This window comes from Anomaloglossus baeobatrachus, chromosome 6 (assembly GCF_048569485.1).
Source record: "Anomaloglossus baeobatrachus isolate aAnoBae1 chromosome 6, aAnoBae1.hap1, whole genome shotgun sequence".
NCBI lineage: Eukaryota > Metazoa > Chordata > Amphibia > Anura > Aromobatidae > Anomaloglossus > Anomaloglossus baeobatrachus.
Window position 1 is genome coordinate 374,725,403 of NC_134358.1, and position 27,294 is coordinate 374,752,696.

At 52.0% G+C, this 27,294-nt stretch overlaps 1 protein-coding gene across 1 annotated transcript in view; it reads right to left on the reverse strand.

Annotated features, from left to right (window-relative positions):
- Positions 1-27,294, reverse strand: part of CLPTM1L (CLPTM1 like) — a 98,808-nt gene that overhangs the window by 35,007 nt on the left and 36,507 nt on the right. Inside the window, exons 6-7 of the mRNA XM_075316122.1 lie at positions 26,327-26,421; positions 2,343-2,427 (exon numbers count right to left, since the gene is read on the reverse strand). Coding sequence (XP_075172237.1) covers positions 2,343-2,427; positions 26,327-26,421 — 180 coding nt within the window. The remainder of the gene's footprint in view (positions 1-2,342; positions 2,428-26,326; positions 26,422-27,294) is intronic.

Genomic DNA, 27,294 nt, shown 5'->3' on the forward strand with positions numbered 1-27,294 from the left:
GTCACACGTAGCGATGTGCTGCCACAGGGACGAGGATCAACTTCGCCCCAGTTTCAGCAGCGATAACTGGCAGCAGGCCCCCATGTCAATGAGGAGCGATTTTGGACGTTTTTGCAACGATCTAAAATCGCTCCTAGGAGTCACACGCTACGACATCGCTACAGCGGCCGGATATGCGTCACAAAATCCGTGACCCCAACGAGATCGCTTTAGCGAAATCGTAGCGTGTAAAGCCCGCTATAGACTTGTAGGCTTGAGATTGTTGATATTTTTCAACAATTTTGGTTCATAATAATAATAATAATAATAATAATAATAATAAAGTTTATTTATATAGCGCCAACATATTCCGCAGCACTTTTGTGTGACATGTCAATTGTTTTTGCCATTTGGGTTTTGCACTGCAAAGCTGAGTTTTTGACCAAAGTTCTGCAACAAAAAGGCTGCAGTTTGAACTGCATAGTGCGGACAAGAAACCCAAATTCCCATAGACTTTGCTTGAAAAGCAGAACACAACCATTTTGGCATTAAACGCTGCAGTTGAAAAAGCAGCAAAAAAGCAGGTAAAAAGCAGGTAAAAAGCAGGTAAAAAGCAACGTGCGGACATAGCCTTTCACTGACTTATTAACACACTTTGGGCTCAGTCTTTCCCAAGTTTGTTGACAAACATAATGTTTCCCATCAGACCCAAGTAAATTAAACTAGCTTTCATCACTAAAATGAACTGTGGACCACTTTGTCCTCTGTCCACACAACATGCTCTTCACCAAAGGTGAGCCTAGCCTTTTGATTCTTCCTGCTAATGAGAGGTTTGGTCACTGCAGAGTGGCTGTCAGTCCAAATGCTCTTAAACGTTGTGACACTATATGACGAGAGAGATCCTTGCCCTGCTCAGTGCTGAACTGGCGAGTACTTCCACTGCAGTGTTGAAATGGAGATTCACGACATTATCCTGTCCTCTCTTGCGAGGGCGACCAGCCTTCTGGGGGGACTTCAAAGCATTTGTGATGTTGTAAAAATGCAATATTCTTGAAATCACTGACTTGGAACTACCAACTTCTCTTGCTATAGCTAATAGGGTCACTTTTTGTTACGTCACCACCGGAGTCCGCTCTAGCGACTTCTGCTCCGATTGCCAGGCGACGCCGTGTTCCTGCAGTGGATGGTGCTGGTGATGGGAGAGGAGTCGATGCCAGCGGCACAGATGGGCGCAGGCTCCGATCATCCACTGGGCTGGGTTATCTTGGGATCTGCAGTACCACTGGCTGAATGTGGGTGGCGTGTGTCTTCCAGCTGAAGTTGCCAGCGTTCAGCTACCTGCGCTGCTCCCTGCACGTGTAGCTCCGTGCGCTGGTAACCAAGGTAAATATCGGGTTGGTTACCCGATATTTACCTTAGTTACCAAGCGCAGCATCTTCCACGCGGCGCTGGGGGCTGGTCACTGGTTGCTGGTGAGCTCACCAGCAACTCGTGTAGCCACGCTCCAGCGATCCCTGCCAGGTCAGGTTGCTGGTCGGATCGCTGGAGCGTCGCAGTGTGACATCTCACCAGCAACCTCCTAGCAACTTACCAGCGATCCCTATCGTTGTTGGGATCGCTGGTAAGTTGCTTAGTGTGACTGGACCTATATACTCTGGGGTCTCTCTCCAAACCTCAGAGCATAATAAAAGGAAGATGAGAAAATATAACAAAAGCTTCTCTAATCACCACTACACGACTGGTCCTAGGCGCATCTTCTGATCCTCCGACGCTTGCCTTGGAATCATTAGTCCTCTGAAGCTGCGCCACACTTTCAGGCTTTATGTTGCCCGGAAAGGTTCAGTGCAGACGGTCAATGTCAGTAAGTATTGGAGGGGCCGCAGAGGTGAACAGTGAGGTAAGTATAATGGGTTTATTTTTTAACCATTTGATGGCCCATTACAATTCAGAAAAAGTCTGCCATTTTCCAAAACCCATGTGAAAGGGAATTTCACAAAAATCCACATTTTAGTGAATGCAGATTTTTGCCAAACAAAAGTATAATTTCACTCAAATGTATTAGTTCATGTTTCGGTGATACTGGTGATGTGAACTTTCTTTTTGTTTGTCTTTAGTTTTGGATAAAAGCTGCATTTTAGGGGTGAAACTTTATGGTTTTTGACGGTCTGAATATGCTATGCAATTAGTCTTTAGCGCTGTATGGTGTTGAGGATTAAGGCCCCTAAAAGACTGATGTTAAAAGGCACATAAGCAATGCAATAGGGGGTTAACACAATTCTGTTTACAATTAGAATTGCATTAATGGGAACAGTATTGAACTTCATGACAAAATTATTCACGTTAATAGAGACAGTGGAACATACCTGCTTTCGTTGACATCCCAACCATATTCTTCTTCTTTTTCCAAAAACTGATATCATTTTTAAATGCAAGAAAATCAAATAGAAGCTGCAAAGTAAAAAATAAACATTGAAGATTTAATTAACAATAGGATATAATGACTTGTTTAACCCTTTCAGCCCCCTGCCTATTTTGACCCTAAAGACCAGGCCATTTTTTGCAATTTTGACCAGTGTCACTTTATGAGGTTATGACTCTGGAACGCTTCAACGGATCCCGGTGATTCTGAGACTGTTTTTTCGTGACATAGTGGGCTTCATGTTAGTGGTAAATTTAGGCCGATATTTTTTGCGTTTCTTTGTGAAAAAAAATGGAAATATCGCGAAAATTTTGTAATTTTCAAGCTTTTAATTTTTATGCTCTAAAACCAACGAGACATATGACACAAAATAATTAATAAATAACATTTCCCACATGTCTACTTTACATCAGAACAATTTTGGGAAAGAAAAAATGTAAGGAAGTTATAGGGGTTCAAAGTTTATGAGCAATTTCTCATTTTTACAACAAAATTTACAGAGCCACTTTTTTTAGGGACCACATCACATTTGGAGTGATTTTGAGAGGTCTACATGACACAAAACACCCAAAAGTGACACCATTCCAAGAACGGCACCCCTCAGGCTACTCAAAACCACATTCAAGAAGGTTATTAACCCTTCAGGTGCTTCACAGTAACTAAAGCAATGTGGAAGGAAAAAATGAACATTTTACATTTTGCAACAAAAATGTTAATTTAGCCTCAAATATTGCATATTCACAAGGGTAGCAAGATTAAATGAACCCACAAAATTTGTTGGGCAATTTCTTCTGAGCATGCAGATACCTCATATGTGGCGAAAAACCACTGTTTGGGCGCACGGCAGGACTCGGATGGGAAGGAGCGTCATTTGAGTTTTTGAACAGAAAATTAGCTGGAATCGTTAGCCGCACCATGTTGCGTTTGGAGAGCCCCTGAGGTGCTGAAACAGTGGAGCTCCCCCACATGTGACCCCATTTTGGAAACTAGACCCCTCATGGAATTTATCTAGATGTTTATTGAGCACTTTGAACCTCTGGGGGCTTCACAAAAGTTAATAAAGTTGAGCTGAGAAAATAAAAAAAATTTTTTTTACCACGAAATTGTTACTTCAACCAGGTAGCTTTTTTTTCACAAGGGTATCAGGAAAAATTGCACCATAAAATGTATGGTGCTTTTTCTCCTGAGTACACAGATACCTCATATGTGGTGGAAATCAATTTTTGGGCGCACAGCAGGGCTCGTAATGTAAGGAGCATCATTTGACTTTTCAAACGCAAAATTGTCTGGGATAATTAGCGTATTCCATGTTGTGTTTGGAGAGCCCCTGAGGTGCCGAAACAGTGGAGCTCCCCCACATGTGACCCCATTTTGGAAACTAGACCCCCATGGCATAAAAAAAAAAAATCAGGGCGCACGCACGGATGTTCTGCAAAAAGTGGGGGGGGGGGACTAGGTGGGATGGAAAAAAGAAGTCCTGTCCAAAGTCGAGTACGACTGCAGGACGATTGCTGATCAGGTACCTAATTGTTCAAGACAAAACTTGTCTTTTTTTTTTTTTATTTGGGGTGCACAAAAAAAAAAAGCAAAAACTCGAGCAACAATTACGTACCTGATCAGCCAATCACGTAGTTGATCAGCACTTGGCGGCAAGCGGGTGGGGGAGGAGGGGGGGGAGGGAGTGGGAGATGCGATTGGGGATAGTTAGCAAAGAGCCACGAACAATACTTACAGGATGGATCAGAACAGCGGCAGATGGGTGGGGCAGCAAATGGGGGGCAGCAGATGGGGGAGCAGCGGCATAGAAAGGGAGCATCTGTGAATGTGAGACGGCAGCGGCTAAGATAGGGTGGCGGCGGAAGGGAGAGGGCGCAGTGGATGCAGGGGCGGCAGAAGATGGGGGGAAGGGGGAATGGGGGGGAAGGGGAGTGGGAGGTGAGATTGGGGATAGTTACCTTACAGGATGGACCTAGGCAGCAGGATCACAGGAGATGAAGGAGGCAGCAGATCGGGGAGGGCGAGAGGTGGGAGCGCAGATCACGGGGGGAAGACGGGTGACAGGTGAGGGAGCGCACCTGACGGGGGTGACAGGTGAGGGAGCGCACCTGACGGGGGTGACAGGTGAGGGAGCGCACCTGACGGGGGTGACAGGTGAGGGAGCGCACCTGACGGGGGTGACAGGTGAGGGAGCGCACCTGACGGGGGTGACAGGTGAGGGAGCGCACCTGACGGGGGGTGACAGGTGAGGGAGCGCACCTGACGGGGGTGACAGGTGAGGGAGCGCACCTGACGGGGGTGACAGGTGAGGGAGCGCACCTGACGGGGGTGACAGGTGAGGGAGCGCACCTGACGGGGGTGACAGGTGAGGGAGCGCACCTGACGGGGGTGACAGGTGAGGGAGCGCACCTGACGGGGGTGACAGGTGAGGGAGCGCACCTGACGGGGGTGACAGGTGAGGGAGCGCACCTGACGGGGGTGACAGGTGAGGGAGCGCACCTGACGGGGGGTGACAGGTGAGGGAGCGCACCTGACGGGGGGTGACAGGTGAGGGAGCGCACCTGACGGGGGTGACAGGTGAGGGAGCGCACCTGACAAGGGTGACAGGTGAGGGAGCGCACCTGACGGGGGTGACAGGTGAGGGAGCGCACCTGACGGGGGTGACAGGTGAGGGAGCGCACCTGACGGGGGTGACAGGTGAGGGAGCGCACCTGACGGGGGTGACAGGTGAGGGAGCGCACCTGACGGGGGTGACAGGTGAGGGAGCGCACCTGACGGGGGTGACAGGTGAGGGAGCGCACCTGACGGGGGTGACAGGTGAGGGAGCGCACCTGACGGGGGTGACAGGTGAGGGAGCGCACCTGACGGGGGTGACAGGTGAGGGAGCGCACCTGACGGGGGTGACAGGTGAGGGAGCGCACCTGACGGGGGTGACAGGTGAGGGAGCGCACCTGACGGGGGTGACAGGTGAGGGAGCGCACCTGACGGGGGTGACAGGTGAGGGAGCGCACCTGACGGGGGTGACAGGTGAGGGAGCGCACCTGACGGGGGTGACAGGTGAGGGAGCGCACCTGACGGGGGTGACAGGTGAGGGAGCGCACCTGACGGGGGTGACAGGTGAGGGAGCGCACCTGACGGGGGTGACAGGTGAGGGAGCGCACCTGACGGGGGTGACAGGTGAGGGAGCGCACCTGACGGGGGTGACAGGTGAGGGAGCGCACCTGACGGGGGTGACAGGTGAGGGAGCGCACCTGACGGGGGTGAGGGGGCGGGCAGCCGAACACGAGGGGGAAGGGGCGGGCAGCCTATCCGGGAGTGAGAGGTGGGGGTGCGGGCAGCAGATCGGGGAAAGCGGTGGCAGATGGAGGAGGGCGGCGTCGTCGGATCGGGAGGCTTTTCGACGGTTTGATACAGTACAATGGCAACGCGGCAACTTCTGGGTCCCATGCTCCAGTCACAACAGCATGGGACTGGAGCTGGTCGCCCTGCCATTGTACTGTTACACTCACTGTACTGGCGTGCTCAGGACCGACAAGTGAAGCTGAGGATGCGGTCACCGGCACCAGGTCCACGATGATTGGAGAGATCGGTCACAAGGCGGGTCTCTCCAATCAGAGCTGCTGGAGCAGGGGGAGGGTGATCCAGTGAGGTCACCCAGCTCCAGCCAATGTTCAGTGCTACAGCTGCACTGATCAGGGCTGGATTTCAATGTTTCAGCCACTTTCAATGGCTGAAACATTACAGTGGCTGTGATTGGCTGAGCGACGTTCGTCAGCCAATCACAGCCTCCGGGGAGGAGGCACCACCCCTCCTGAGGTCAGGTACAGGTCCCCTCCTTCCCGAATCTGCGGTTTGTGTGAACCGATCACACTCACCGGGGCTCCGGTGCCGCGATTGCACCATGACGGAAAGATCCGTCATGGGTCTTTAAGTACCAGGGCACCATGACGGATCTTTCCGTCAAAGGTCGTGAAGGGGTTAAAGCGCACCAATCACCAAGATTTTCCTATATAACCTAAAGCCAGTGCTATACTGGCACTATCAGGCTGATTCTATATATACCTGTGGTTGTCAGCTCGGATGTTTAGGTTTTGAAACACAAGCAAGTAAAGTTTGTAAAATCAGCAGCTTTTTGAATGACAGCGGTTTCCGATCAGCTGATAGCTGGGGTGGGTATTCATAGTGATTCCAACCCCCTGTTTGTCCATCCTCCTCCTGTTATTTATGCTAATTCTATTATAGAATTTTTGTACTAACTGACTAGAAGGACCTGTGCCGATGTCATATCCATGTGATCAGAAGGGGCGGGGTATGACATCAGCACAGGTCCTTCTTGTAAAAAATAAAAGAAGGGAATTTTGTTACTTACCGTAAATTCCTTTTCTTCTAGCTCTTATTGGGAGACCCAGACGATTGGGGTATAGCTACTGCCCTCCGGAGGCCACACAAAGCACTACACTAAAAAGTGCAAGGCCCCTCCCCTTCTGGCTATACCCCCCCGTGGTATCACGGGTACTCCAGTTTTAGTGCCAAAGCAAGAAGGAGGAAGCCAATAACTGGTTTAAACAAATTAACTCCGAGAAACATCGGAGAACTGAAAAAACCGTTCAACATGAACAACATGTGTACCCGCAAACAACAAAAAAATCCCGAAGGACAACAGGGCGGGTGCTGGGTCTCCCAATAAGAGCTAGAAGAAAAGGAATTTACGGTAAGTAACAAAATTCCCTTCTTCTTCAGCGCTCTATTGGGAGACCCAGACGATTGGGACGTCCAAAAGCTGTCCCTGGGTGGGTAAAGAAATACCTCATGTTAGAGCTGCAAAAAAACAGCCCTCCCCTACGGGGATGTCACTGCCGCCTGCAGGACTCTTCTACCTAAGCTGGCATCCGCCGAAGCATAAGTATGCACCTGATAATGCTTGGTGAAAGTGTGCAGACTGGACCAGGTTGCTGCCTGGCACACCTGTTGAGCCGAAGCCTGGTGACGTAATGCCCAGGACGCACCCACGGCTCTGGTTGAGTGGGCTTTTAGCCCTGAAGGAACCGGAAGCCCCGCAGAGCGGTAGGCCTCTAGAATTGGTTCTTTGATCCATCGAGCCAGGGTGGCTTTAGAAGCCTGCAATCCCTTGCGCGGACCAGCGACAAGGACAAAAAGTGCATCGGAACGGCGTATGGGCGCCGTTCGGGAGATGTAGATTCTGAGTGCTCTCACCAGATCTAGCAAACGTAAGTCCTTTTCATACCGGTGAACCGGATGAGGGTAAAAGGAAGGCAAGGATATATCCTGATTAAGATGAAACGAGGATACGACCTTAGGGAGAAACTCCGGAATGGGGCGCAGCACTACCTTGTCCTGGTGGAACACCAGGAAAGGAGCCTTGGATGACAAAGCTGCCAGCTCAGACACTCGCCGAAGCGATGTGATCGCGACAAGAAACGCCACTTTCTGTGACAGTCGAGAAAAGGAAACGTCCTTTAGAGGCTCGAAGGGCGGCTTTTGCAGAGCAACAAGTACTCTGTTCAGATCCCATGGATCTAACGGCCGCTTGTACGGGGGCACAATATGACAGACCCCCTGTAGGAACGTGCGCACCTTAGGAAGACGTGCTAGACGCTTCTGAAAAAACACAGACAGTGCCGAGACTTGCCCTTTAAGGGAACTGAGCGACAAGCCCTTTTCCAACCCCGATTGCAGGAAGGAAAGAAAGGTGGGCAATGCAAATGGCCAAGGGGATACTCTCTGTGCAGAGCACCAAGATAAGAAAATCTTCCACGTCCTGTGGTAGATCTTAGCAGACGTTGACTTCCTAGCCTGTCTCATTGTGGCTACGACTCCTTGAGATAATCCTGCAGACGCTAGGATCCAGGACTCAATGGCCACACAGTCAGGTTCAGGGCCGCAGAATTCTGATGGAAAAACGGCCCTTGGGACAGTAAGTCTGGTCGGTCTGGCAGTGACCACGGTCGACCGACCGTGAGATGCCACAGATCCGGATACCACGATCTCCTCGGCCAGTCTGGGGCGACGAGTATGACGCGGCTGCAATCGGATCTGATCTTGCGTAACACTCTGGGCAAGAGTGCCAGAGGTGGGAAGACGTATGGGAGCCGGAACTGCGACCAATCTTGAACTAATGCGTCTGCCGCCAGAGCTCTTTGATCGCGCGACCTCGCCATGAATGCCGGGACCTTGTTGTTGTGCCGGGACGCCATTAGGTCGACGTCCGGCACTCCCCATCGGCGACAGATTTCCTGAAACACGTCCGGGTGAAGGGACCATTGCCCTGGCGACTGAGGAAGTCTGCTTCCCAGTTTTCTACGCCGGGGATGTGAACTGCGGATATGGTGGAGGCCGTGGCTTCCACCCACATCAGAATCCGCCGGACTTCCTGGAAGGCTTGCCGACTGCGTGTCCCCCCTTGGTGGTTGATGTATGCCACCGCTGTGGAGTTGTCCGACTGAATTCGGATCTGCCTTCCTTCCAGCCACTGCTGGAAGGCTAGTAGGGCAAGATACACTGCTCTGATTTCCAGAACATTGATCTGAAGGGTGGACTCCTGCGGAGTCCACGTCCCCTGAGCCCTGTGGTGGAGAAACACTGCTCCCCACCCTGACAGACTCGCATCTGTCGTGACCACTGCCCAGGATGGGGGCAGGAAGGATCTTCCCTGAGACAATGAGGTGGGAAGGAGCCACCATTGTAGAGAGTCCTTGGCCGTCTGGGAAAGAGAGACTTTCCTGTCCAGGGACGTTGACTTCCCGTCCCATTGGCGGAGAATGTCCCATTGAAGTGGGCGCAGATGAAACTGCGCAAAGGGAACTGCTTCCATGGCTGCCACCATCTTCCCGAGGAAGTGCATGAGGCGCCGTAAGGGGTGCGACTGGCCCTGAAGGAGGGATTGCACCCCTGTCTGTAGTGACCGCTGCTTGTTCAGCGGAAGCTTCACTCTCGCTGCTCGAGTATGGAACTCCATGCCAAGATACGTTAGTGACTGTGTCGGAGACAGATTCGACTTTGGAAAGTTGATGATCCATCCAAACGTCTGTAGAGTCTCCAGTGTAGCATGTAGACTGAGTTGGCATGCCTCTTGAGAGGGTGCCTTGACAAGTAGATCGTCTAGGTAAGGGATCACCGAGTGTCCCTGAGAGTGTAAGACTGCTACCACTGCCGCCATGACCTTGGTGAAAACCCGTGGGGCTGTCGCCAGACCGAATGGCAGAGCTACGAACTGAAGATGTTCGTTTCCTATCACAAAACGTAGAAAACGTTGATGTTCTGTAGCAATTGGCACGTGGAGATAAGCATCTTTGATGTCTATTGAGGCAAGGAAGTCTCCTTGAGACATTGAGGCCACGACAGAGCGGAGGGTTTCCATCCGGAACCGCCTGGCGTGCACATGTTTGTTGAGCAGCTTTAGATCCAGAACAGGACGGAACGAGCCGTCCTTTTTTGGAACCACAAAGAGATTGGAGTAAAACCCTCGCCCTTGTTCCTGAGGCGGTACAGGAACCACTACTCCTTCCGCTCTTAGGGAGTCCACCGCCTGCAGCAGGGCATCTGCTCGGTCTGGATGTGGGGAGGTTCTGAAGAACCGAGCTGGAGGACGAGAACTGAACTCGATTCTGTACCCGCGCGACAAAATGTCTGTCACCCACCGGTCTTTGACCTGTGACATCCAAATGACGGAAAAGCGGGAGAGCCTGCCCCCGACCGGAGATGCGGAGGGGGGGAGCTGGAAGTCATGAGGTGGCCGCTTTGGAAGCGGTTCCTCCATTTGCTTTCTTGGGGCGCGCGTGAGCCCGCCAGGAATCTGAGCTTCTTTGCGTCCTCTGAGTCCCTTTGGACGAGGAGAATTGTGTCTTGCCCGAACCTCGAAAGGACTGAAACCTCTGCTGCCACTTTTTCTGCTGAGGTTTGCTTGTTCTGGGCTGGGGTAAAGAAGAGTCTTTACCCTTGGACTGTTTAATGATGTCAGCCAATGGTTCGCCAAACAGTCTATCTCTAGATAAAGGCAGGCTGGTTAAACATTTTTTGGAACCAGCATCTGCTTTCCAGTCCTTTAACCACAAGGCTCTGCGCAAAACTACCGAATTGGCGGACGCCATTGAGGTGCGGCTGGTAGATTCTAGGACCGCATTGATAGCGTAAGACGCGAACGCGGACATCTGCGAGGTAAGGGACGCCACTTGCGGCACCGCTGGATGTAAGATAGCATCCACTTTTGCTAAACCAGCTGAAATAGCTTGGAGTGCCCATACGGCTGCGAATGCTGGAGCAAACGACGCGCCGATAGCTTCATAGACAGATTTTAACCAAAGGTCCATCTGTCTGTCATTGGCATCCTTAAGTGAAGCGCCATCCTCCACTGCAACTATGGATCTAGCTGCAAGTTTGGAAATCGGGGGGTCAACTTTTGGACACTGGGTCCAGCGCTTGACCACATCAGGGGGAAAAGGAAAACGTGTATCCTTAGAACGTTTAGAGAAACGCCTTTCTGGATGAGCGTCGTGTTTCTGGATTGACTCTCTGAAGTCAGAGTGATCCAAGAAAGCACTCAATTTACGCTTGGGATAGAGGAAACGAAACTTCTCCTGCTCTGCAGCTGCCTCCTCTGCTGAAGGGGCTGGGGGAGAAATATCTAACAGTCTATTGATGGCTGAGATAAGATCGTTTACCATGGCGTCCCCATCCGGGGTATCCAGATTGAGAGGGGTTCCAGGATAAGACTCCTGATCACTCTCATCAGACGCATCACAGGGAGACTGATTGCGCTGAGACCCTGAGCAGTGTGATGACGTTGAGGGTCTTTCCCAGCGAGCTCGCTTAGGGTGGCTGGGGCTATCATCTGAGTCATAATACTCAGCCTGTGAAGCCGGGGACCCCCTTGCAGTCTGGATTAAATCCAACTGAGGGGGATTAGAGGACAGAGACCTCGCCGTGTCCATAGACTGAGCCCCAGGCATGGATTGCAAAGTTTCAAGGATTTTTGCCATAGTCACAGACATACTACCCGCAAAAACTGCAAAGTCTGTCCCTGACACCGGGGCAGGACTTACAGGCGTCTCAGCCTGGGTCACTATCTCTCCTGACTCCGGCTGGCGAAGCAGCACCGGATCTGAGCATTGCACACAATGGGGGTCCTTGGAGCCTGCTGGTAGAGCAGCCCCACATGCAGCACACGCAGTGTACACAGCCCTAGCCTTGGCAGCCTTGCGTTTTGCGGATGACATGTTGCTGCCTCCTCAGAGTGATCTGGGTATACAGCCAGGAAGCGACCTCACAGTGCAAGCAATAAGGAAATATATATATGTCCAGTGACACAGTACACTAATACACACTGAGGCACTAGAGGCGCCAGCTGAAAAGCCGCTTACCGCCCGCTTAAGAGCGGGTGTGTGATCTCCAAAGCCCCCTAGTCCAGGTCTCCCAGAGCCTTGCGTCCTTCCTCCAGCCAGACATGCATGTAATGGCTGCCGGCGTCCTGAGAGAGGAGGGGGGGCGGGCCCTGGGCGTTCCTGGCTAAGAGCGGGAAGCCTGCTTCCCTCTGTGCCTAGTGAGAGGGCTGGAGCATGTAAATCAGGCTCCAGCCCTCGTCGCTGCCGTGAAACAGCGTCTCTCCCCTACCCTGATTGACAGGGTGGGGGCGGGAACGAATCGGAGCTGCCGGCGTCCTAGGCCGCAAAAGCCGGGGACTAGATTTATAAACGCCACCGCCGTAAAAGCGCGGTCGGCGTGTCCCCGGCGAACTAAAAGTCACAGCAGCGCCGCCGGTCCAGCGGGGGTCGGCGCTGCGTTCCCACACACAGAAAAAAAGTCCCCCAGTTAAACTGTAGGAACACTAGCTCTAGCGTTACGGTCCCCGGCGCACTACAACACCCAGCCAGCCCGGAGTGTGTCTGTGCCTGCCGGGGACACAGAGTACCTGTATGATGCAGGGCCATGTCCCTGATGGTACTCCTGCTCGGCATCCACCAGGTTCTATGGGTCTGTGGATGGAGCCCGGCGTCAGAGCTTTGAGGCCGGCAGGATCCCACTTCCACAGAGCCCTACAAGGGGATGTGGACGGAAAACAGCATGTGGGGCTCCAGCCTCTGTACCAGCAATAGGTACCTCAACCTTACAACACCATCAACGGGTGAGAAGGGAGCATGCTGGGGGCCCTATATGGGCCCTCTTTTCTTCCATCCGAAATAGTCAGCAGCTACTGCTGACTAAAATCTGTGGAGCTATGCGTGGATGTCTGACCTCCTTCGCACAAAGCTTGAAAACTGGAGTACCCGTGATACCACGGGGGGGTATAGCCAGAAGGGGAGGGGCCTTGCACTTTTTAGTGTAGTGCTTTGTGTGGCCTCCGGAGGGCAGTAGCTATACCCCAATCGTCTGGGTCTCCCAATAGAGCGCTGAAGAAATATATACATCCGAGCTGACAACTAAAGGTATGTATAGAATCAGCATGATAGTGTCAGTATAGCACTGGCTTTGGTTTATATGTAATAATCCTGGTGATTGGTGTGCTTTAAAGACAATCTATCCCCTGCTTAACACTTATAGGGACTGTGCACACTAGGTATTTGCGGAGTTTTTTAACTCAGGATTTGTAAGTCACAACCAGTGGTTTAAAAAATGCAGACGTGATGCCCGTGTTTCTACTTTTCCTCTGACAATCCACTCCACTTGCTTTGGCTGACAAAAACGGAGGGAAAAAAAACTGACTAAATACCCAACCTGTGCCTTAGAAGTGAATGTATAGTTAGAAAATTACCTACTGGTTGAATCAGGTTTTTGTGTTACAGGTTTTTTTTTTCCTAAATGTTTGACATTTTTTCATATAACTATCTTTATGAATAAAAAAAAAAGGAATAAAAGAAGGGAATTTTGTTTACTTACCGTAAATTCCTTTTCTTCTAGCTCTAATTGGGAGACCCAGACAATTGGGTTGTATAGGCTATGCCTCCGGAGGCCGCACAAAGTATTACACTCAAAAGTGTTAAGCCCCTCCCCTTCTGCCTATACACCCCCCGTGCTCCCACGGGCTCCTCAGTTTTGGTGCAAAAGCAAGAAGGAGGAAAAAGAATTATAAACTGGTTTAAAGTAACTTCAATCCGAAGGAATATCGGAGAACTGAAACCATTCAACATGAACAACATGTGTACACAAAAAAACAGGGGCGGGTGCTGGGTCTCCCAATTAGAGCTAGAAGAAAAGGAATTTACGGTAAGTAAACAAAATTCCCTTCTTCTTTGTCGCTCTATTGGGAGACCCAGACAATTGGGACGTCCAAAAGCAGTCCCTGGGTGGGTAAAATAATACCTCGTAAGAGAGCCGTAAAACGGCCTCTTCCTACAGGTGGGCAACCGCCGCCTGAAGGACTCGTCTACCTAGGCTGGCATCCGCCGAAGCATAGGTATGCACTTGATAGTGCTTCGTGAAAGTGTGCAGACTCGACCAGGTAGCCGCCTGACACACCTGCTGAGCCGTAGCCTGGTGCCTCAAAGCCCAGGACGCGCCCACGGCTCTGGTAGAATGGGCCTTCAGCCCTGAGGAAACCGGAAGCCCAGCCGAACGGTAAGCTTCGATAATTGGCTCCTTGATCCACCGAGCCAGGGTTGATTTGGAAGCCTGTGACCCTTTACGCTGGCCAGCGACAAGGACAAAGAGTGCATCCGAGCGGCGCAGGGGCGCCGTACGAGAAATGTAGATTCTGAGTGCTCTCACCAGATCTAACAAGTGCAAATCCTTTTCACATTGGTGAACTGGATGAGGACAAAAAGAAGGTAAGGAGATATCCTGATTGAGATGAAAGGGGGATACCACCTTAGGGAGAAATTCCGGAACCGGACGCAGAACCACCTTGTCCTGGTGAAACACCAGGAAAGGGGTTTTGCATGAAAGCGCTGCTAGCTCAGACACTCTCTGAAGTGAAGTGACTGCTACTAGAAAAACCACTTTCTGCGAAAGGCGTGAGAGAGAAATATCCCTCATTGGCTCGAATGGTGGTTTCTGAAGAGCCACCAGCACCCTGTTCAGATCCCAGGGTTCTAACGGCCGCTTGTAAGGAGGGATGATGTGACAAACCCCCTGCAGGAACGTGCGTACCTGTGGAAGTCTGGCTAGGCGCTTCTGGAAAAACACAGAGAGCGCTGAGACTTGTCCCTTAAGAGAGCCGAGCGACAAACCCTTTTCCAGTCCAGATTGAAGGAAGGACAGAAAAGTGGGTAAGGCAAAAGGCCAGGGAGAAATACCCTGGGCAGAACACCACGACAGGAAAATTTTCCACGTCCTGTGGTAGATTTTAGCGGACGTTGGTTTCCTAGCTTGTCTCATAGTGGCAATGACGTCTTGAGATAACCCTGAAGACGCTAGGATCCAGGACTCAATGGCCACACAGTCAGGTTGAGGGCCGCAGAATTCAGATGGAAAAACGGCCCTTGAGATAGCAAGTCTGGTCGGTCTGGTAGTGCCCACGGTTGGCCGACCGTGAGATGCCACAGATCCGGGTACCACGACCGCCTCGGCCAGTCTGGAGCGACGAGGATGACGCGGCGGCAGTCGGCCCTGATCTTGCGTAACACTCTGGGCAACAGTGCCAGCGGAGGAAACACATAAGGGAGCTGAAACTGCGACCAATCCTGAACTAAGGCGTCTGCCGCCAGAGCTCTGGGATCTTGAGACCGTGCCATGAACATTGGTACCTTGTTGTTGTGCCGGGACGCCATGAGGTCGACGTCCGGCACCCCCCAGCGGCAACAGATCTCCTGAAACACGTCCGGGTGAAGGGACCATTCCCCTGCGTCCATGCCCTGGCGACTGAGATAATCTGCTTCCCAGTTTTCCACGCCTGGGATGTGAACTGCGGATATGGTGGAGGCCGTGGCTTCCACCCACATCAAAATCCGCCGGACTTCCTGGAAGGCTTGCCGGCTGCGTGTGCCGCCTTGGTGGTTGATGTATGCCACCGCTGTGGAGTTGTCCGACTGAATTCGGATCTGCTTGCCCTTCAGCCACTGCTGGAACGCTTTCAGGGCAAGATACACTGCCCGTATTTCCAGAACATTGATCTGAAGCGAGGACTCTTGCTGGGTCCACGTACCCTGAGCCCTGTGGTGGAGAAAAACCGCTCCCCACCCTGACAGACTCGCGTCCGTCGTGACTACTTCCCAGGATGGGGGTAGGAAGGATTTCCCCTTCGATAATGAAGTGGGAAGGAGCCACCACCGAAGGGAAGCTTTGGTCGCCTGAGAGAGGGAGACGGTCCTGTCGAGGGACGTCGGCCTCCTGTCCCATTTGCGTAAGATGTCCCATTGAAGGGGACGCAGGTGAAACTGCGCGAAAGGGACTGCCTCCATTGCTGCCACCATCTTCCCCAGGAAGTGCATGAGGCGCCTCAAGGGGTGTGACTGGCCTTGAAGGAGAGATTGTACCCCTTTCTGTAGTGACTGCTGCTTGATCAGCGGAAGCTTCACTATCGCTGAGAGGGTATGAAACTCCATGCCAAGATATGTCAGCGATTGAGCCGGTGTCAGATTTGACTTTGGAAAATTGATGATCCACCCGAAACCCTGGAGAGTCTCCAGGGTAGCGTCGAGGCTGCGTTGGCATGCCTCTTGAGAGGGTGCCTTGATCAGCAGATCGTCCAAGTACGGGATCACCGAGTGACCCTGCGAGTGTAGGACCGCTACTACAGTAGCCATAACCTTGGTAAAAACCCGTGGGGCTGTTGCCAGGCCGAACGGCAGTGCCACGAACTGCAGGTGTTCGTTTCCTATGGCGAAGCGCAAGAAGCGCTGGTGCTCTGGAGCAATCGGTACGTGGAGATAAGCATCTTTGATATCGATCGATGCAAGGAAATCTCCTTGGGACATTGAGGCGATGACGGAGCGGAGGGATTCCATCCTGAACCGTCGGGTTTTTACGTGTTTGTTGAGCAGTTTCAGGTCCAGGACCGGGCGGAAAGACCCGTCCTTCTTTGGGACCACAAACAAGTTGGAGTAAAAACCGTGGCTCTGTTGCTGAAGAGGAACAGGGACCACCACTCCTTCTGCCTTCAGAGTGCCCAGCGCCTGCAGAAGAGCCTCGGCTCGCTCGGGAGGCGGGGATGACCTGAAGAATCGAGTCGGGGGACGAGAGGTGAACTCTATCTTGTAACCGTGAGACAGAATGTCTCTCACCCAGCGGTCTTTTATTTGTGGCAGCCAGGTGTCGCAAAAGCGGGAGAGCCTGCCACCGACCGATGATGCTACTAGAGAAGGTCGAAAGTCATGAGGAAGCCGCTTTGTTAGCGGCGCCTCCAGTGGTCTTTTTAGGACGTGACTTAGACCGCCATGCATCAGAGTTCCCTTGTTCTTTCTGAGACCTTTTGGACGAGGAGAATTGGGACCTGCCCGCGCCCCGAAAGGACCGAAAGCTCGACTGCCCTCTCCTCTGTTGGGGTATGTTCTGTTTGGGCTGGGGTAAGGATGTATCCTTTCCCTTGGATTGTTTGATGATTTCATCCAGACGCTCACCAAACAGCCTGTCGCCAGAAATTGGCAAACTGGTTAAGCGCTTTTTGGAAGCAGAATCTGCCTTCCATTCCCGTAGCCACAAGGCCCTGCGGAGTACCACCGAATTGGCGGCCGCAACCGCCGTACGGCTCGCAGAGTCCAGGACCGCATTAATAGCGTAAGACGCAATTGCCGAGGTCTGGGTGGTAATGGATGCCACTTGTGGCGCGGCCGTGCATGTGGCTGCTTCAATTTGCGCTTGACCTGCTGAGATAGCTTGTAGCGCCCAAACGGCTGCGAATGCTGGGGCAAAAGAAGCTCCGATAGCTTCATAGATGGATTTCAACCAGAGCTCCATCTGCCTGTCAGTGGCATCTTTGAGCGAGGCCCCATCTTCCACTGCAAGTATGGATCTAGCCGCCAGTCTGGAGATTGGAGGGTCCACTTTGGGACACTGAGTCCAACCTTTAACCACATCAGGGGGAAAAGGATAACGTGTATCCTTAAGGCGCTTAGAAAAACGCTTATCTGGACAAGCATGGTGATTCTGGACTGCCTCTCTGAAATCAGAGTGGTCCAGAAACATACTCGGTGTGCGCTTGGGGGAACCTGAAACGGAATTTCTCCTGCTGAGACGCTGACTCCTCCGCCGGAGGAGCTGAGGGAGAAATATCCAGCATTTGATTGATGGACGCAATAAGATCGTTCACTATGGCGTCCCCGTCTGGAGTATTAAGATTGAGAGCGCCCTCAGGATCAGAATCCTGATCAGCTGTCTCCGCATCATCAACCAGAGATTCCCCCCGCTGAGACCCTAAACAATATGATGTCGAGGGAAATTCTAAGCGAGCCCGCTTATTCGGTCTGGGGCTGGGGTCTAAGTCATAACCCTCAGCCTGGGATGTATGAGATACCCCGGGAGGACATTGTTGGACCAACTGAGGGGGGTCAGGGAACAATGATTCAACAGAGTCCCTTTGCTGAGATACCGGCCTGGACTGCAAGGCTTCTAGTATCTTAGCCATAGTCTCAGAGAGTTTTGCAAACTCAGTCCCCGTCACCTGGACAGTGTCAACAGGTGGCTCCCCCTGGGTCCCTCTTAGCAGAGGCTCTGGCTGAAGAAGTGTCACAGGGGCCGAACAGTGCACACAATGAGGGTCAGTGGAACCTGCCGGTAGCGGGGTCTTACATGCGGCGCAGGCAGCATAATAAGCCTGTGTTTTGGCACCCCTGCCTTTTGTGGGCGCCATGCTATTGTTTTCCCTGAGTAACACAATAGGGTATATAGCCAGAATGAACTGTGCTCATACAGTGTAGAGTATATACTATAAACAAATAATGTATCAATACACTACAGCACCATGGGGCTAGCACCACAGGTGCTGCTTACCAGCCGCCTAAAGCGGTTGTGAGGCCACCAGAGACCGTGTCTGGGTCTCCCAGAGTTTGTCCCTCTCTGCAGCGTCGGAGGAGCTGACAGGAATGGCTGCGGCGTCCTGACGAGAGGAGGGAGCCGTGGGCGTGGCCGAGAAAGTGCGGGAACTGGTGCTCACACTGTGCACAGTGAGGGGGGTGGAGTATGCAAATCATACTCCAGCCCTCAGTGCTGCTCGTTCCGTGCAGCGTCCCGCCCTTCTCCTGCCTGTCAGGGCTGGGGGCGGGAGAAAAGGAAGCTAGGCCGCAAGAAAGCCGGGGACTCGAGTATAAGCATGGCCGCCGTAAAAGCGCGGCCGGCGCCGAAGTCCCCGGCGAACTACAAGTCCCAGCCGCGCCGCAGTTTCCCATGGCAGCGGCGGTTAGCGCGGTAGCCCCTACATATAAACACACTCAGCGACGCTGAGTGTGTAATGGCACAGTTAAACCCGGTCAGCGCCGCGGTCCCCGGTGCACTAGCACACCCAGCAAAGCTGAGGTGTTGCCGTGCGCGGTCCCCACAGGGATACAGAGTACCTTCCAGTAGCAGGGCCATGTCCCTGAACGGTACCCGGCTCCTATCCAGCAGGCTCCACAGGAGTTGTGGATGAAGCACGGTCTCAGTGCCTGGAGACCGATAGGATCCCACTTCACCCAGAGCCCTGAGGGGGATGGGGAAGGAAAGCAGCATGTGGGCTCCAGCCTCCGTACCCGCAATGGATACCTCAACCTTAACAACACCGCCGACAAGAGTGGGGTGAGAAGGGAGCATGCTGGGGGCCCTATATGGGCCCACTTTTCTTCCATCCGACATGGTCAGCAGCTGCTGCTGACCAATCTGTGGAGCTGTGCTGTGCGTGTCTGACCTCCTTCGCACAAAGCAAAAAACTGAGGAGCCCGTGGGAGCACGGGGGGTGTATAGGCAGAAGGGGAGGGGCTTAACACTTTTGAGTGTAATACTTTGTGCGGCCTCCGGAGGCATAGCCTATACAACCCAATTGTCTGGGTCTCCCAATAGAGCGACAAAGAAAAATAAAATAAAATGAATAATTATGTACTAAACTGTAAAACACTGGTTAAAACGGTCACTGAAAAATGCTTGGGTGAATGGGTGGACGGCAAACTCAACTTTACTGACCAGCGTCAGGCAGCTGCTGCCAAGGCTAATAAAATAACGGGATGTATTAGAAGAGGCATAGATGATCATGACAACTTTAAATGTACAAATAAGTCAAGGGTCGTTAAAGAAATTTGCTTTGTTTTAGAAGATTCTTGTTTGAGGCATTATTGAGGTTTGGTAAAAGTTTATTGATAAAGTCATATGCAGATAACAAGTCTATGGGTAAAATCTACAAAAATTTATTGCAAGAGAAATTAACATGCTGGAAATTCCCACAGCATCACAAAACCAACATGGTGGGCGTGAGATTTACAGAAGTCCTATCCACTTTGATCAAACTATTATACCCTGGCTTTTTTGATTAGGAAAATACGAAGCAGAAAAAAAACAATGCACCAAATACCACGGTAATGTAGCATTACATACCCTGCAATTTTTATTTTAAATGAACAAGGGGCATGGTCCATCAACAAGTGGGCTTTGCTTGTTCAGGTAGTAGGACCAAAGTAAGGCCAAGTAAGCAATAGTACTACCCTAGACTAAACTGTCTGAAAGAAGAATAAGTAGATTTTGGGTACTCACCGTAAAATCTCTTTCTTGGAGCCTTCATTGGGGGACACAGGAAACCATGGGTGTATGCTGCTGGGGCTAGGAGGTGACACTATGCAAATAAGAAAGTTGACTCCTCCCACGTAGTATACACCCACTGACTGGAGCTGAGGAGATCAGTTTGTGTAAAAGCAGTACGAGGAGAAGCTTGAAAACTAGCACATTCCGGATCCATTGAAGTCTTAGAAAAGGGCGGGTGCTGTGTCCCCCAATGAAGGCTCCAAGAAAGAGATTTTACGGTGAGTACCCAAAATCTACTTTTCTTTATCGCTTCATTGGGGGACACAGGAAACCATGGGACGTCCTAAAGCAGTCCCCAAGGGTGGGAAGAGAAAAAAACCCGAAAACAGGGTTAGGAGAGACCAGATTACTTGACCGGAACCTGGACCTAGACCCCGAAAGGAACTCCTACCCGGCCAGGGGCCGAAGTACAGGAGAGGAGTTAGAGTACTTAGGGAGCACTAAGAACTAGTGTAAAATGCATGGGTAATAGGATGATCAGGGAGAAACTGCATCCTCTGAGGCCTGTACATAAGAAGCTAAGGAACTAAGGCGACTGACAGGGATAGGTCAGGGTAAGAAGAAAAGGCCCGACAGGCCCTGATACTACGTTTGAGAGAGGAAGAATGAGCGAAGGACTGGGGCACCTGGTAGAGGTAGGTGCCAGGTAAGCGGAGGCCAAAGGAACCTTTGCCCATTATTGCCGCAGGATGACTAAACAGAAAACTGACCACCTGAGAGGGAGCAAGGGATTCGAGGCATTTGAGAAAAGTGGAAGGGGATTCCGCCATAGGGGGACCTGACCTGTTGATTCCACAGCACCTGAGAGAAGTGATCTTACTCTAGTGGAAGAAACAGCCTGCAGGCGGGAAAAATAATATGGGAAATAGTTCCCCTGTGTATGTAAGTGGTCAAGAGAACCTGTGAGGTTCGGGGAAAAATGACAAGGTTAAGGAACCAAGGAATTCCAAGAACCAAATCTCACTACGACGTGAAGGGAGTCCTAGCATCTATAATGATGTGACTGGGAAACTCGAACCCTGGAATCGGGTACTGGGTGACCATTGCGGTGAATTATGGGAAGGAGAACCTCCATGGAAGAGGGCTCCTGTGAATGACAAAAGGCACAAGACCTGTGGAAGAAGGAAGAACCCTTTAGAGGGGGACTCCGAGAAAGGGGTCGGATTATGTCGTCGGCTGAAGCGCTAGCTGACCAGTGGAGTGACGCCTATCCCTGGAAGGTGGCAAGGAAGATATGACGGAGGAATGAATGAAAAATTCTTCTTATTATTATAGAACGCGTCATCACGTCACAAGGAGTGACGACGAATGGAAGGAAATGAGTGAGAATATGAGAGTATAAATGGTCTGGCAGGAACTTGCAGGAATACACAAGCGTCTGAGACCAAGCGGTGGCGAGTGGTCGCGGAATTTGGTATGTCAGGTGCATCGGAGAGAACTAGCATATCCCCAAGAGCCAACCCGAATGACTACGATAGGGGGGAAAACAGAGGGAGACCCGGGGCAGGGGAAAAGAAGACCCCTCTTGGCCTGAAAAGGAAGCAGGTCATGTCTAGGTGTTAACTGAGATTGGCAGATCAGGCGTGGACCAGTCGCTGTAGCGTTGAGTGTTCGGGTGGAAACACCCAGTGGTCTGAGCATTCAGGGCTCCCTGAAGAATTCTGCTGTGGAAAGTAGACAGACAGTTATATGAAACCTTACAGCTTGTCCAGAAGAGTGGGCCCAAGGACTGGGCAGTCAGGATACTAGAAGTCCCTTGGTGAAGCTGGTCCTCCGTGGAATCAATACTGGTTAGACGATCCTGTGTCTGGTTCTTAACTTCACCTGTTGACCGTGAAGGGAATAAGGAAATCTGATCTCTATCTGAAAGAGAGAAAATGTAAGTAACGATATATGGTTTTAAACCTTTACAGTGCCTGGTCGGAACCCTAGTGGGGGGTGCGGCCAAGGCAGTTCTAGACCAAGGAATAGGCAGATACCATAATTACCACGAACCATCCGGGGACGGTGGTAGGAAGTAGAACGGACAACCTACTGGATAGTGGACAGAGCTGCACCTTGCTTACCTCATTTGAAGACCCAAATGACTGCTGCGTCAAGAAGCGATGCAGCCAGTGTACGGTCAAGAGAGGAAAAACCTTACCATGTGGCTACCTAAGAGGAATGGTGCGAGGTCAGAGAAGGTCCCAGGCCACTGGGAGGCGACCAAATGAGAGCTACTGCTGCTGTGCTGCGTCAAAGGGTCCGTGGTTGCTGCAGGGAGTGAATCACACGACCCCCCAATTAGAAGGTCGCGTGTTGCCTTACCTCAATATCACGTTACCCGTATGGTGCGAGGTAGGAAAAATCTGCAGATCGCTTGAAGAGAGAACTGGCCAGGGTATCCTGGCTTACTTTCAGGTTACCTGAATGAGTGGTCTGAAGCAGGAGAAGACTCACTGGTCACTGGGAAGCGACCTGATGACAGTTGCTGCCGTACCATGTTAGGGATCCATGGAGACCGCAGTCCTCGCGTCAGTCGAAGAAGGAGGAAATACCTGAGCCGCCAGGTGAGGTAGCACGTCTGACTCGCTGGGTCGTAAGCGGGCAACCCTTACCTGTTACGGTATCCAGCATCTGGTCTAGAGAACGCTGGTCTCTTGGATAGCGGACCGGATCATCGACCTTGAATACTGGCACTGAATGTGACAGTTGCTGCCGTACCTGAGACCACAGTCCTCGTCTCCGTCAAAGATGAAGGAGATACCTGACCCGCCAGGTGAGGTATTACGTTTGACTTGCTGGGTAGTGAGCAGGGCAACACGTACCTGTTATGGTACCCAGCTTCTGGTCAGGAGAAACGCTAGTCCCTTGGATAGTGGGCAGGATCAGTGATCTTGAATCCTGGCACTGAATGCGACAGCTGCTGGCGGGCCGCCTCATGTGGCAGTGGTGGATGGAGCTCTCGCCTAAGTCGAAGATGAGCGGAAGGCTGAACAGGGCACTCAAGCCTGCTGCAGTATCCGGCTTCTGGTGCTGATAAGTGCTGGCCCATAGGTAAGAGGGCAGGTTCCCCAAATCACTCACGCTGTAGTAGACAGGGGGATATAGAAACGCTGCACACAACATATATAGAGGGTACGTCTTAGGAATACTAGCACACCGGATGGAGGGTAGGTGGATAGAGCAAACACTGGATAGTGGATACTGGCACCCTGGGAGATGGTCCGACATATAGAGACACTGGTACACAGGCAAGTGGACAGGTCTATGGAACCCTCAATCAGAATGGCGGACGGGCTGATAGAGAAAAACCCTTTAGCACACTGAAACTGACAGGTGCACATAGAGACCTAAACCCCTGAACAGTGGAAAGGTTCACACAACGCTGTTACAATGGAGTAGACAGGTGCGTATAGAAACCCTGTTACACTGAGTAATGTAAGGGCTTGTGAAAACCCTGATACGCCAAAGCAAACAAATGTATGTGGAAACGCTGGCCCACGGAACAGCGGGCAGGTTCCCCAAAGCACCTGGGTAATGGAACATCAGGATTGACGCAGACAGTGGCACACTGGGAAGTGAACAGGTACAGGGGAACGTTGGCACACAGTAGCAGGTCAGTGCCAAGAGACACGCTGGTCCGCTGGATAGTGGACAGTAGGAGACTAGTACGCCGATGAAGACTAGTACATAAAGAAACACAGGCACACTGGTGTCACTTGTGCACTATAACCGTCAGGTGGCACGCAGAGACACTGACACATGGGACAGAGAACAGATACTTGAATACACAGGGCGTAAGCATGGGACACACTGGAAAGAAACTGACCGGTTCACGGAGGCACTGGAACGATCACGGAAGGCCAAGTCATGGACCGCCGTGTAACAACGTGTGTAGCGAGATGTGAACTTCTGATTGCTGGGTAGAGCGCTATAATCTATCCGTAACCTGACGGAGAACCGGAAGTAAGGACAATAGCCTGGGGAAGATTTAGAATGCTGTAGAGACGTCCGTAATTTGTGCCACAGGCGCATAATACCGCTGGACACCTAGGATTAGTAATTAGTGCTATAGGCGGTAAATATCTGGGAGACAGAATGGCAAAATAACAATGAACACCCAGAAATCAGGAGCACATCTGGGCTAGGAGGATGTGTGTACAACACAGACAGAAGACAATAAAATTGTACGGCATACGGCTGCTTCACAAGGCGGTATCCTAGTGAAAAAGGCCTGTTCCCTCACCAACATGACTGTAGTTCAGGTAGAACAGTACCCTGGAGAATGAGCCCTGAGGGGGGTTAGGGACCTGTTGGAGGGCTCAGATGTAGCGCACTGAATGCTGCGAGAACGCTGACAGACCCCGGGGTCAGGGGAGCAGTGGCCTAATCGCTGCTAGTGGGGAGCGCAGGGTCCAGCACTGCCTGCGGGGAGGACCTGCGGCGGTGGCGGTACAGACGGCCTGGAGGAGCGCAGCGGTGCTAGGAACGCTTACCCGGCCGGTGAAACGGGCCTGGCGGCGGCGCGAGCAGCGCTCACCCGGGCGGAAGCACGGGTGCGGCGGCTGCAGAGTTAACCTACCCGGGCGGAGGATGTCAGATTTCGCGGCGGCGGCAGCGCAGTTTACCCGGCGGGGAGGGCCGGAGCAGGCGCAGGGATGACGTGCGCCGAGGGTTGGCGCCCGGAAATGACGTCAGACGCCGGAGGAGGACTGAGGCCGCGCGAAGAGAAAAGAGGCGGGAGATTTGAAAAAAAACCCCGCGCGTGCGGACAGAATACCGGCTGGGGACGCGGGCTGGAGGGCGCGCAGATACTGAGGGGACCGCAGAGCCAGGGGCTAAAATTTTGAAGGTAGTCCGCCGGAGAGGGACGCCGTGCTTCTATGGAGCTGCGGGCCGCAATGGGGCCGGGGGATAAAGTTTAACGACAGGCCGCCGGGGGGGGGGAACGCCAGGTAGTGGACGCCACGGCAGGGGGGCCGATCGGAGGGGCGCAGAGAGGCCGCACTACAGGAGCTACGGGTGGCCTGGGGTGGGGCGCTAAGGGAGATATGGGACCCCCTGACCCAAATGTCGAGGGGGCTGTGGGGATTATATAGACGGGATCCCTCCCCCTCATAACCCGGGACGGGGAGCAGAGTACTTACCACTGAGGTCCCGGCTTGTCTTGATCCTGGATCCGTCCTGGAAGGCAAGGGAAGACATCTCGACGGTCGTCCCGGGGATAGGGAAGACCGGAAGGGTACCTCTCCATCCTAGGTACTGTCTTCGTCTTCCTACCCCACAATCAGGCTCGGGAGCGAGAGAGTCTTTGGGGAGAGGGGCAAGGACCATCCGCCTGTCCCTCTGTGCGGATGCCCCCCAAACCGCTTGGAAGTGTTAGGGGGGTAGGGTCCTGCCAGACAGACACGGAAGACAACGGAAGTGGCGGACGGACCCCACTTCTGTGCGACCGGTCTCTATGTGGGAGAGCAGGGTGAGCGATTACACCCTGTCGCCCGACGAGCTGTGTCTGAAAAACAAAGGGAAAATATTAATAAAACACAACAATACAAACCTGAGGGGGCTGAGAGCAGCCCCTGCGTGTCCAACCTCCTCGGACACTAAGCAAAAACTGATCTCCTCAGCTCCAGTCAGTGGGTGTATACTACGTGGGAGGAGTCAACTTTCTTATTTGCATAGTGTCACCTCCTAGCCCCAGCAGCATACACCCATGGTTTCCTGTGTCCCCCAATGAAGCGATAAAGAAAAGCCGCTAATAAACTTGGAAAATGTAGACTGTCTCATCTAATGTCACATCTCGACATGCAGACCATGCGCAGTTAATGCACCATTAACAAGCGCTGATAAACTACACAAAAGTCGTTGTGCATTCAGTTACACATCCTAACGATCATGGATTAGGATGGAATGATGGCAAATATGACTGCTTTGTCCCTAGATACATTATGTGCCGACAATAGTTATGGGTTTGTCAGCATAAGCAATCCAATCACACAACAAACAAGCATTTTGCTCATTTGGCAGGTTATCAGGAACGAGGGTTTCTATGATAGCGCGTTCACCATCTTCCGGTGGAAATGAACCGTAAGTTTATTACAATTAGCAATTCAGCCCCATCGGGTCTTGTCAGCTGTGAACAGCAAATTGGTCCTTCCCCTGCTAGATGATGGCCACAAATGCGCGCACGCGCACACACACACACACACACACACACACACACACACACACACACACACACACACACACACACACACACACACACTTATATTTGCTGAAGACAAAAAAAAATCAACTTACATGAAAAGCCGCTACAAAAAAGGTAAGAGCTAGAAAATAGAGGTTGGTGTCCACAAAAATCCCCTTGACTTCATCGGTGTCTTTTTCAGAAAAACCTATCAAGAAGAATAGTAATGTCACATTATTTATACATCACATTCACAAATGTAGAAATCAGGACACGTCAAGCTGGCTAGATTACTGTATAGAGTAAGGGGTACTTTGCGCGTTGCGACATCGCTACTGCGATATCGTCGGGGTCAAAATCGAAAATGACGCACATCCGGCGCCGGTAACGACGTCACAATGTGTAAAGCCTAGATGCACCGATAAACGATCGCAAAAGCGTCGTAAATCGGTGATCTGTGTAGTGTCGGATATTTCGATAATTTCGCTGCAGCGACAGGTACGATGTTGTTCCTCGTTCCTGCGGCAGCACACATCGCTGTGTATGAAGCCGCAGGAGCGAGGAACATCTCCTTACCTGCATCCCGCCTGCACTGAGGAAGGAAGGAGGTGGGCGGGATGTTTACGTCCCGCTCATCTCCGCCCCTCCGCTTCTATTGGCCGCCTGCCGTGTGACGTCGCTGTGACGTCTCACGATCCGCCCCCTTAGGAAGGAGGCGGGTCCGCCAGCCAGAGCGACGTCGCAGGGCAGGGTAAGTGCGTGTGAAGCTCCCGTAGTGATAATGTTCACTATGGCAGCTATCACAAGATATCGCATGTGCGAGGGGGGCGGGTACTATCGCGCTCGGCATTGCTATCATCGGCTAGCGATATCGCAGCGTGCAAAGTACCTCTAAGACTATGTTCACACACTGTGTTTTTGCTTTTTTATGTGATTTTTTGTTTTAAAGCTGCTTTTTACAGTAGCAGCAAAAGCTATGAGATTTCAGAAATCTCATGCACACAATTGTTTTTTCTTCCCTGACTGAAATGGAAAACTGCAGCATTTCAATTGTGTCAGCATTTTTGCAGTGTTTTGTTTC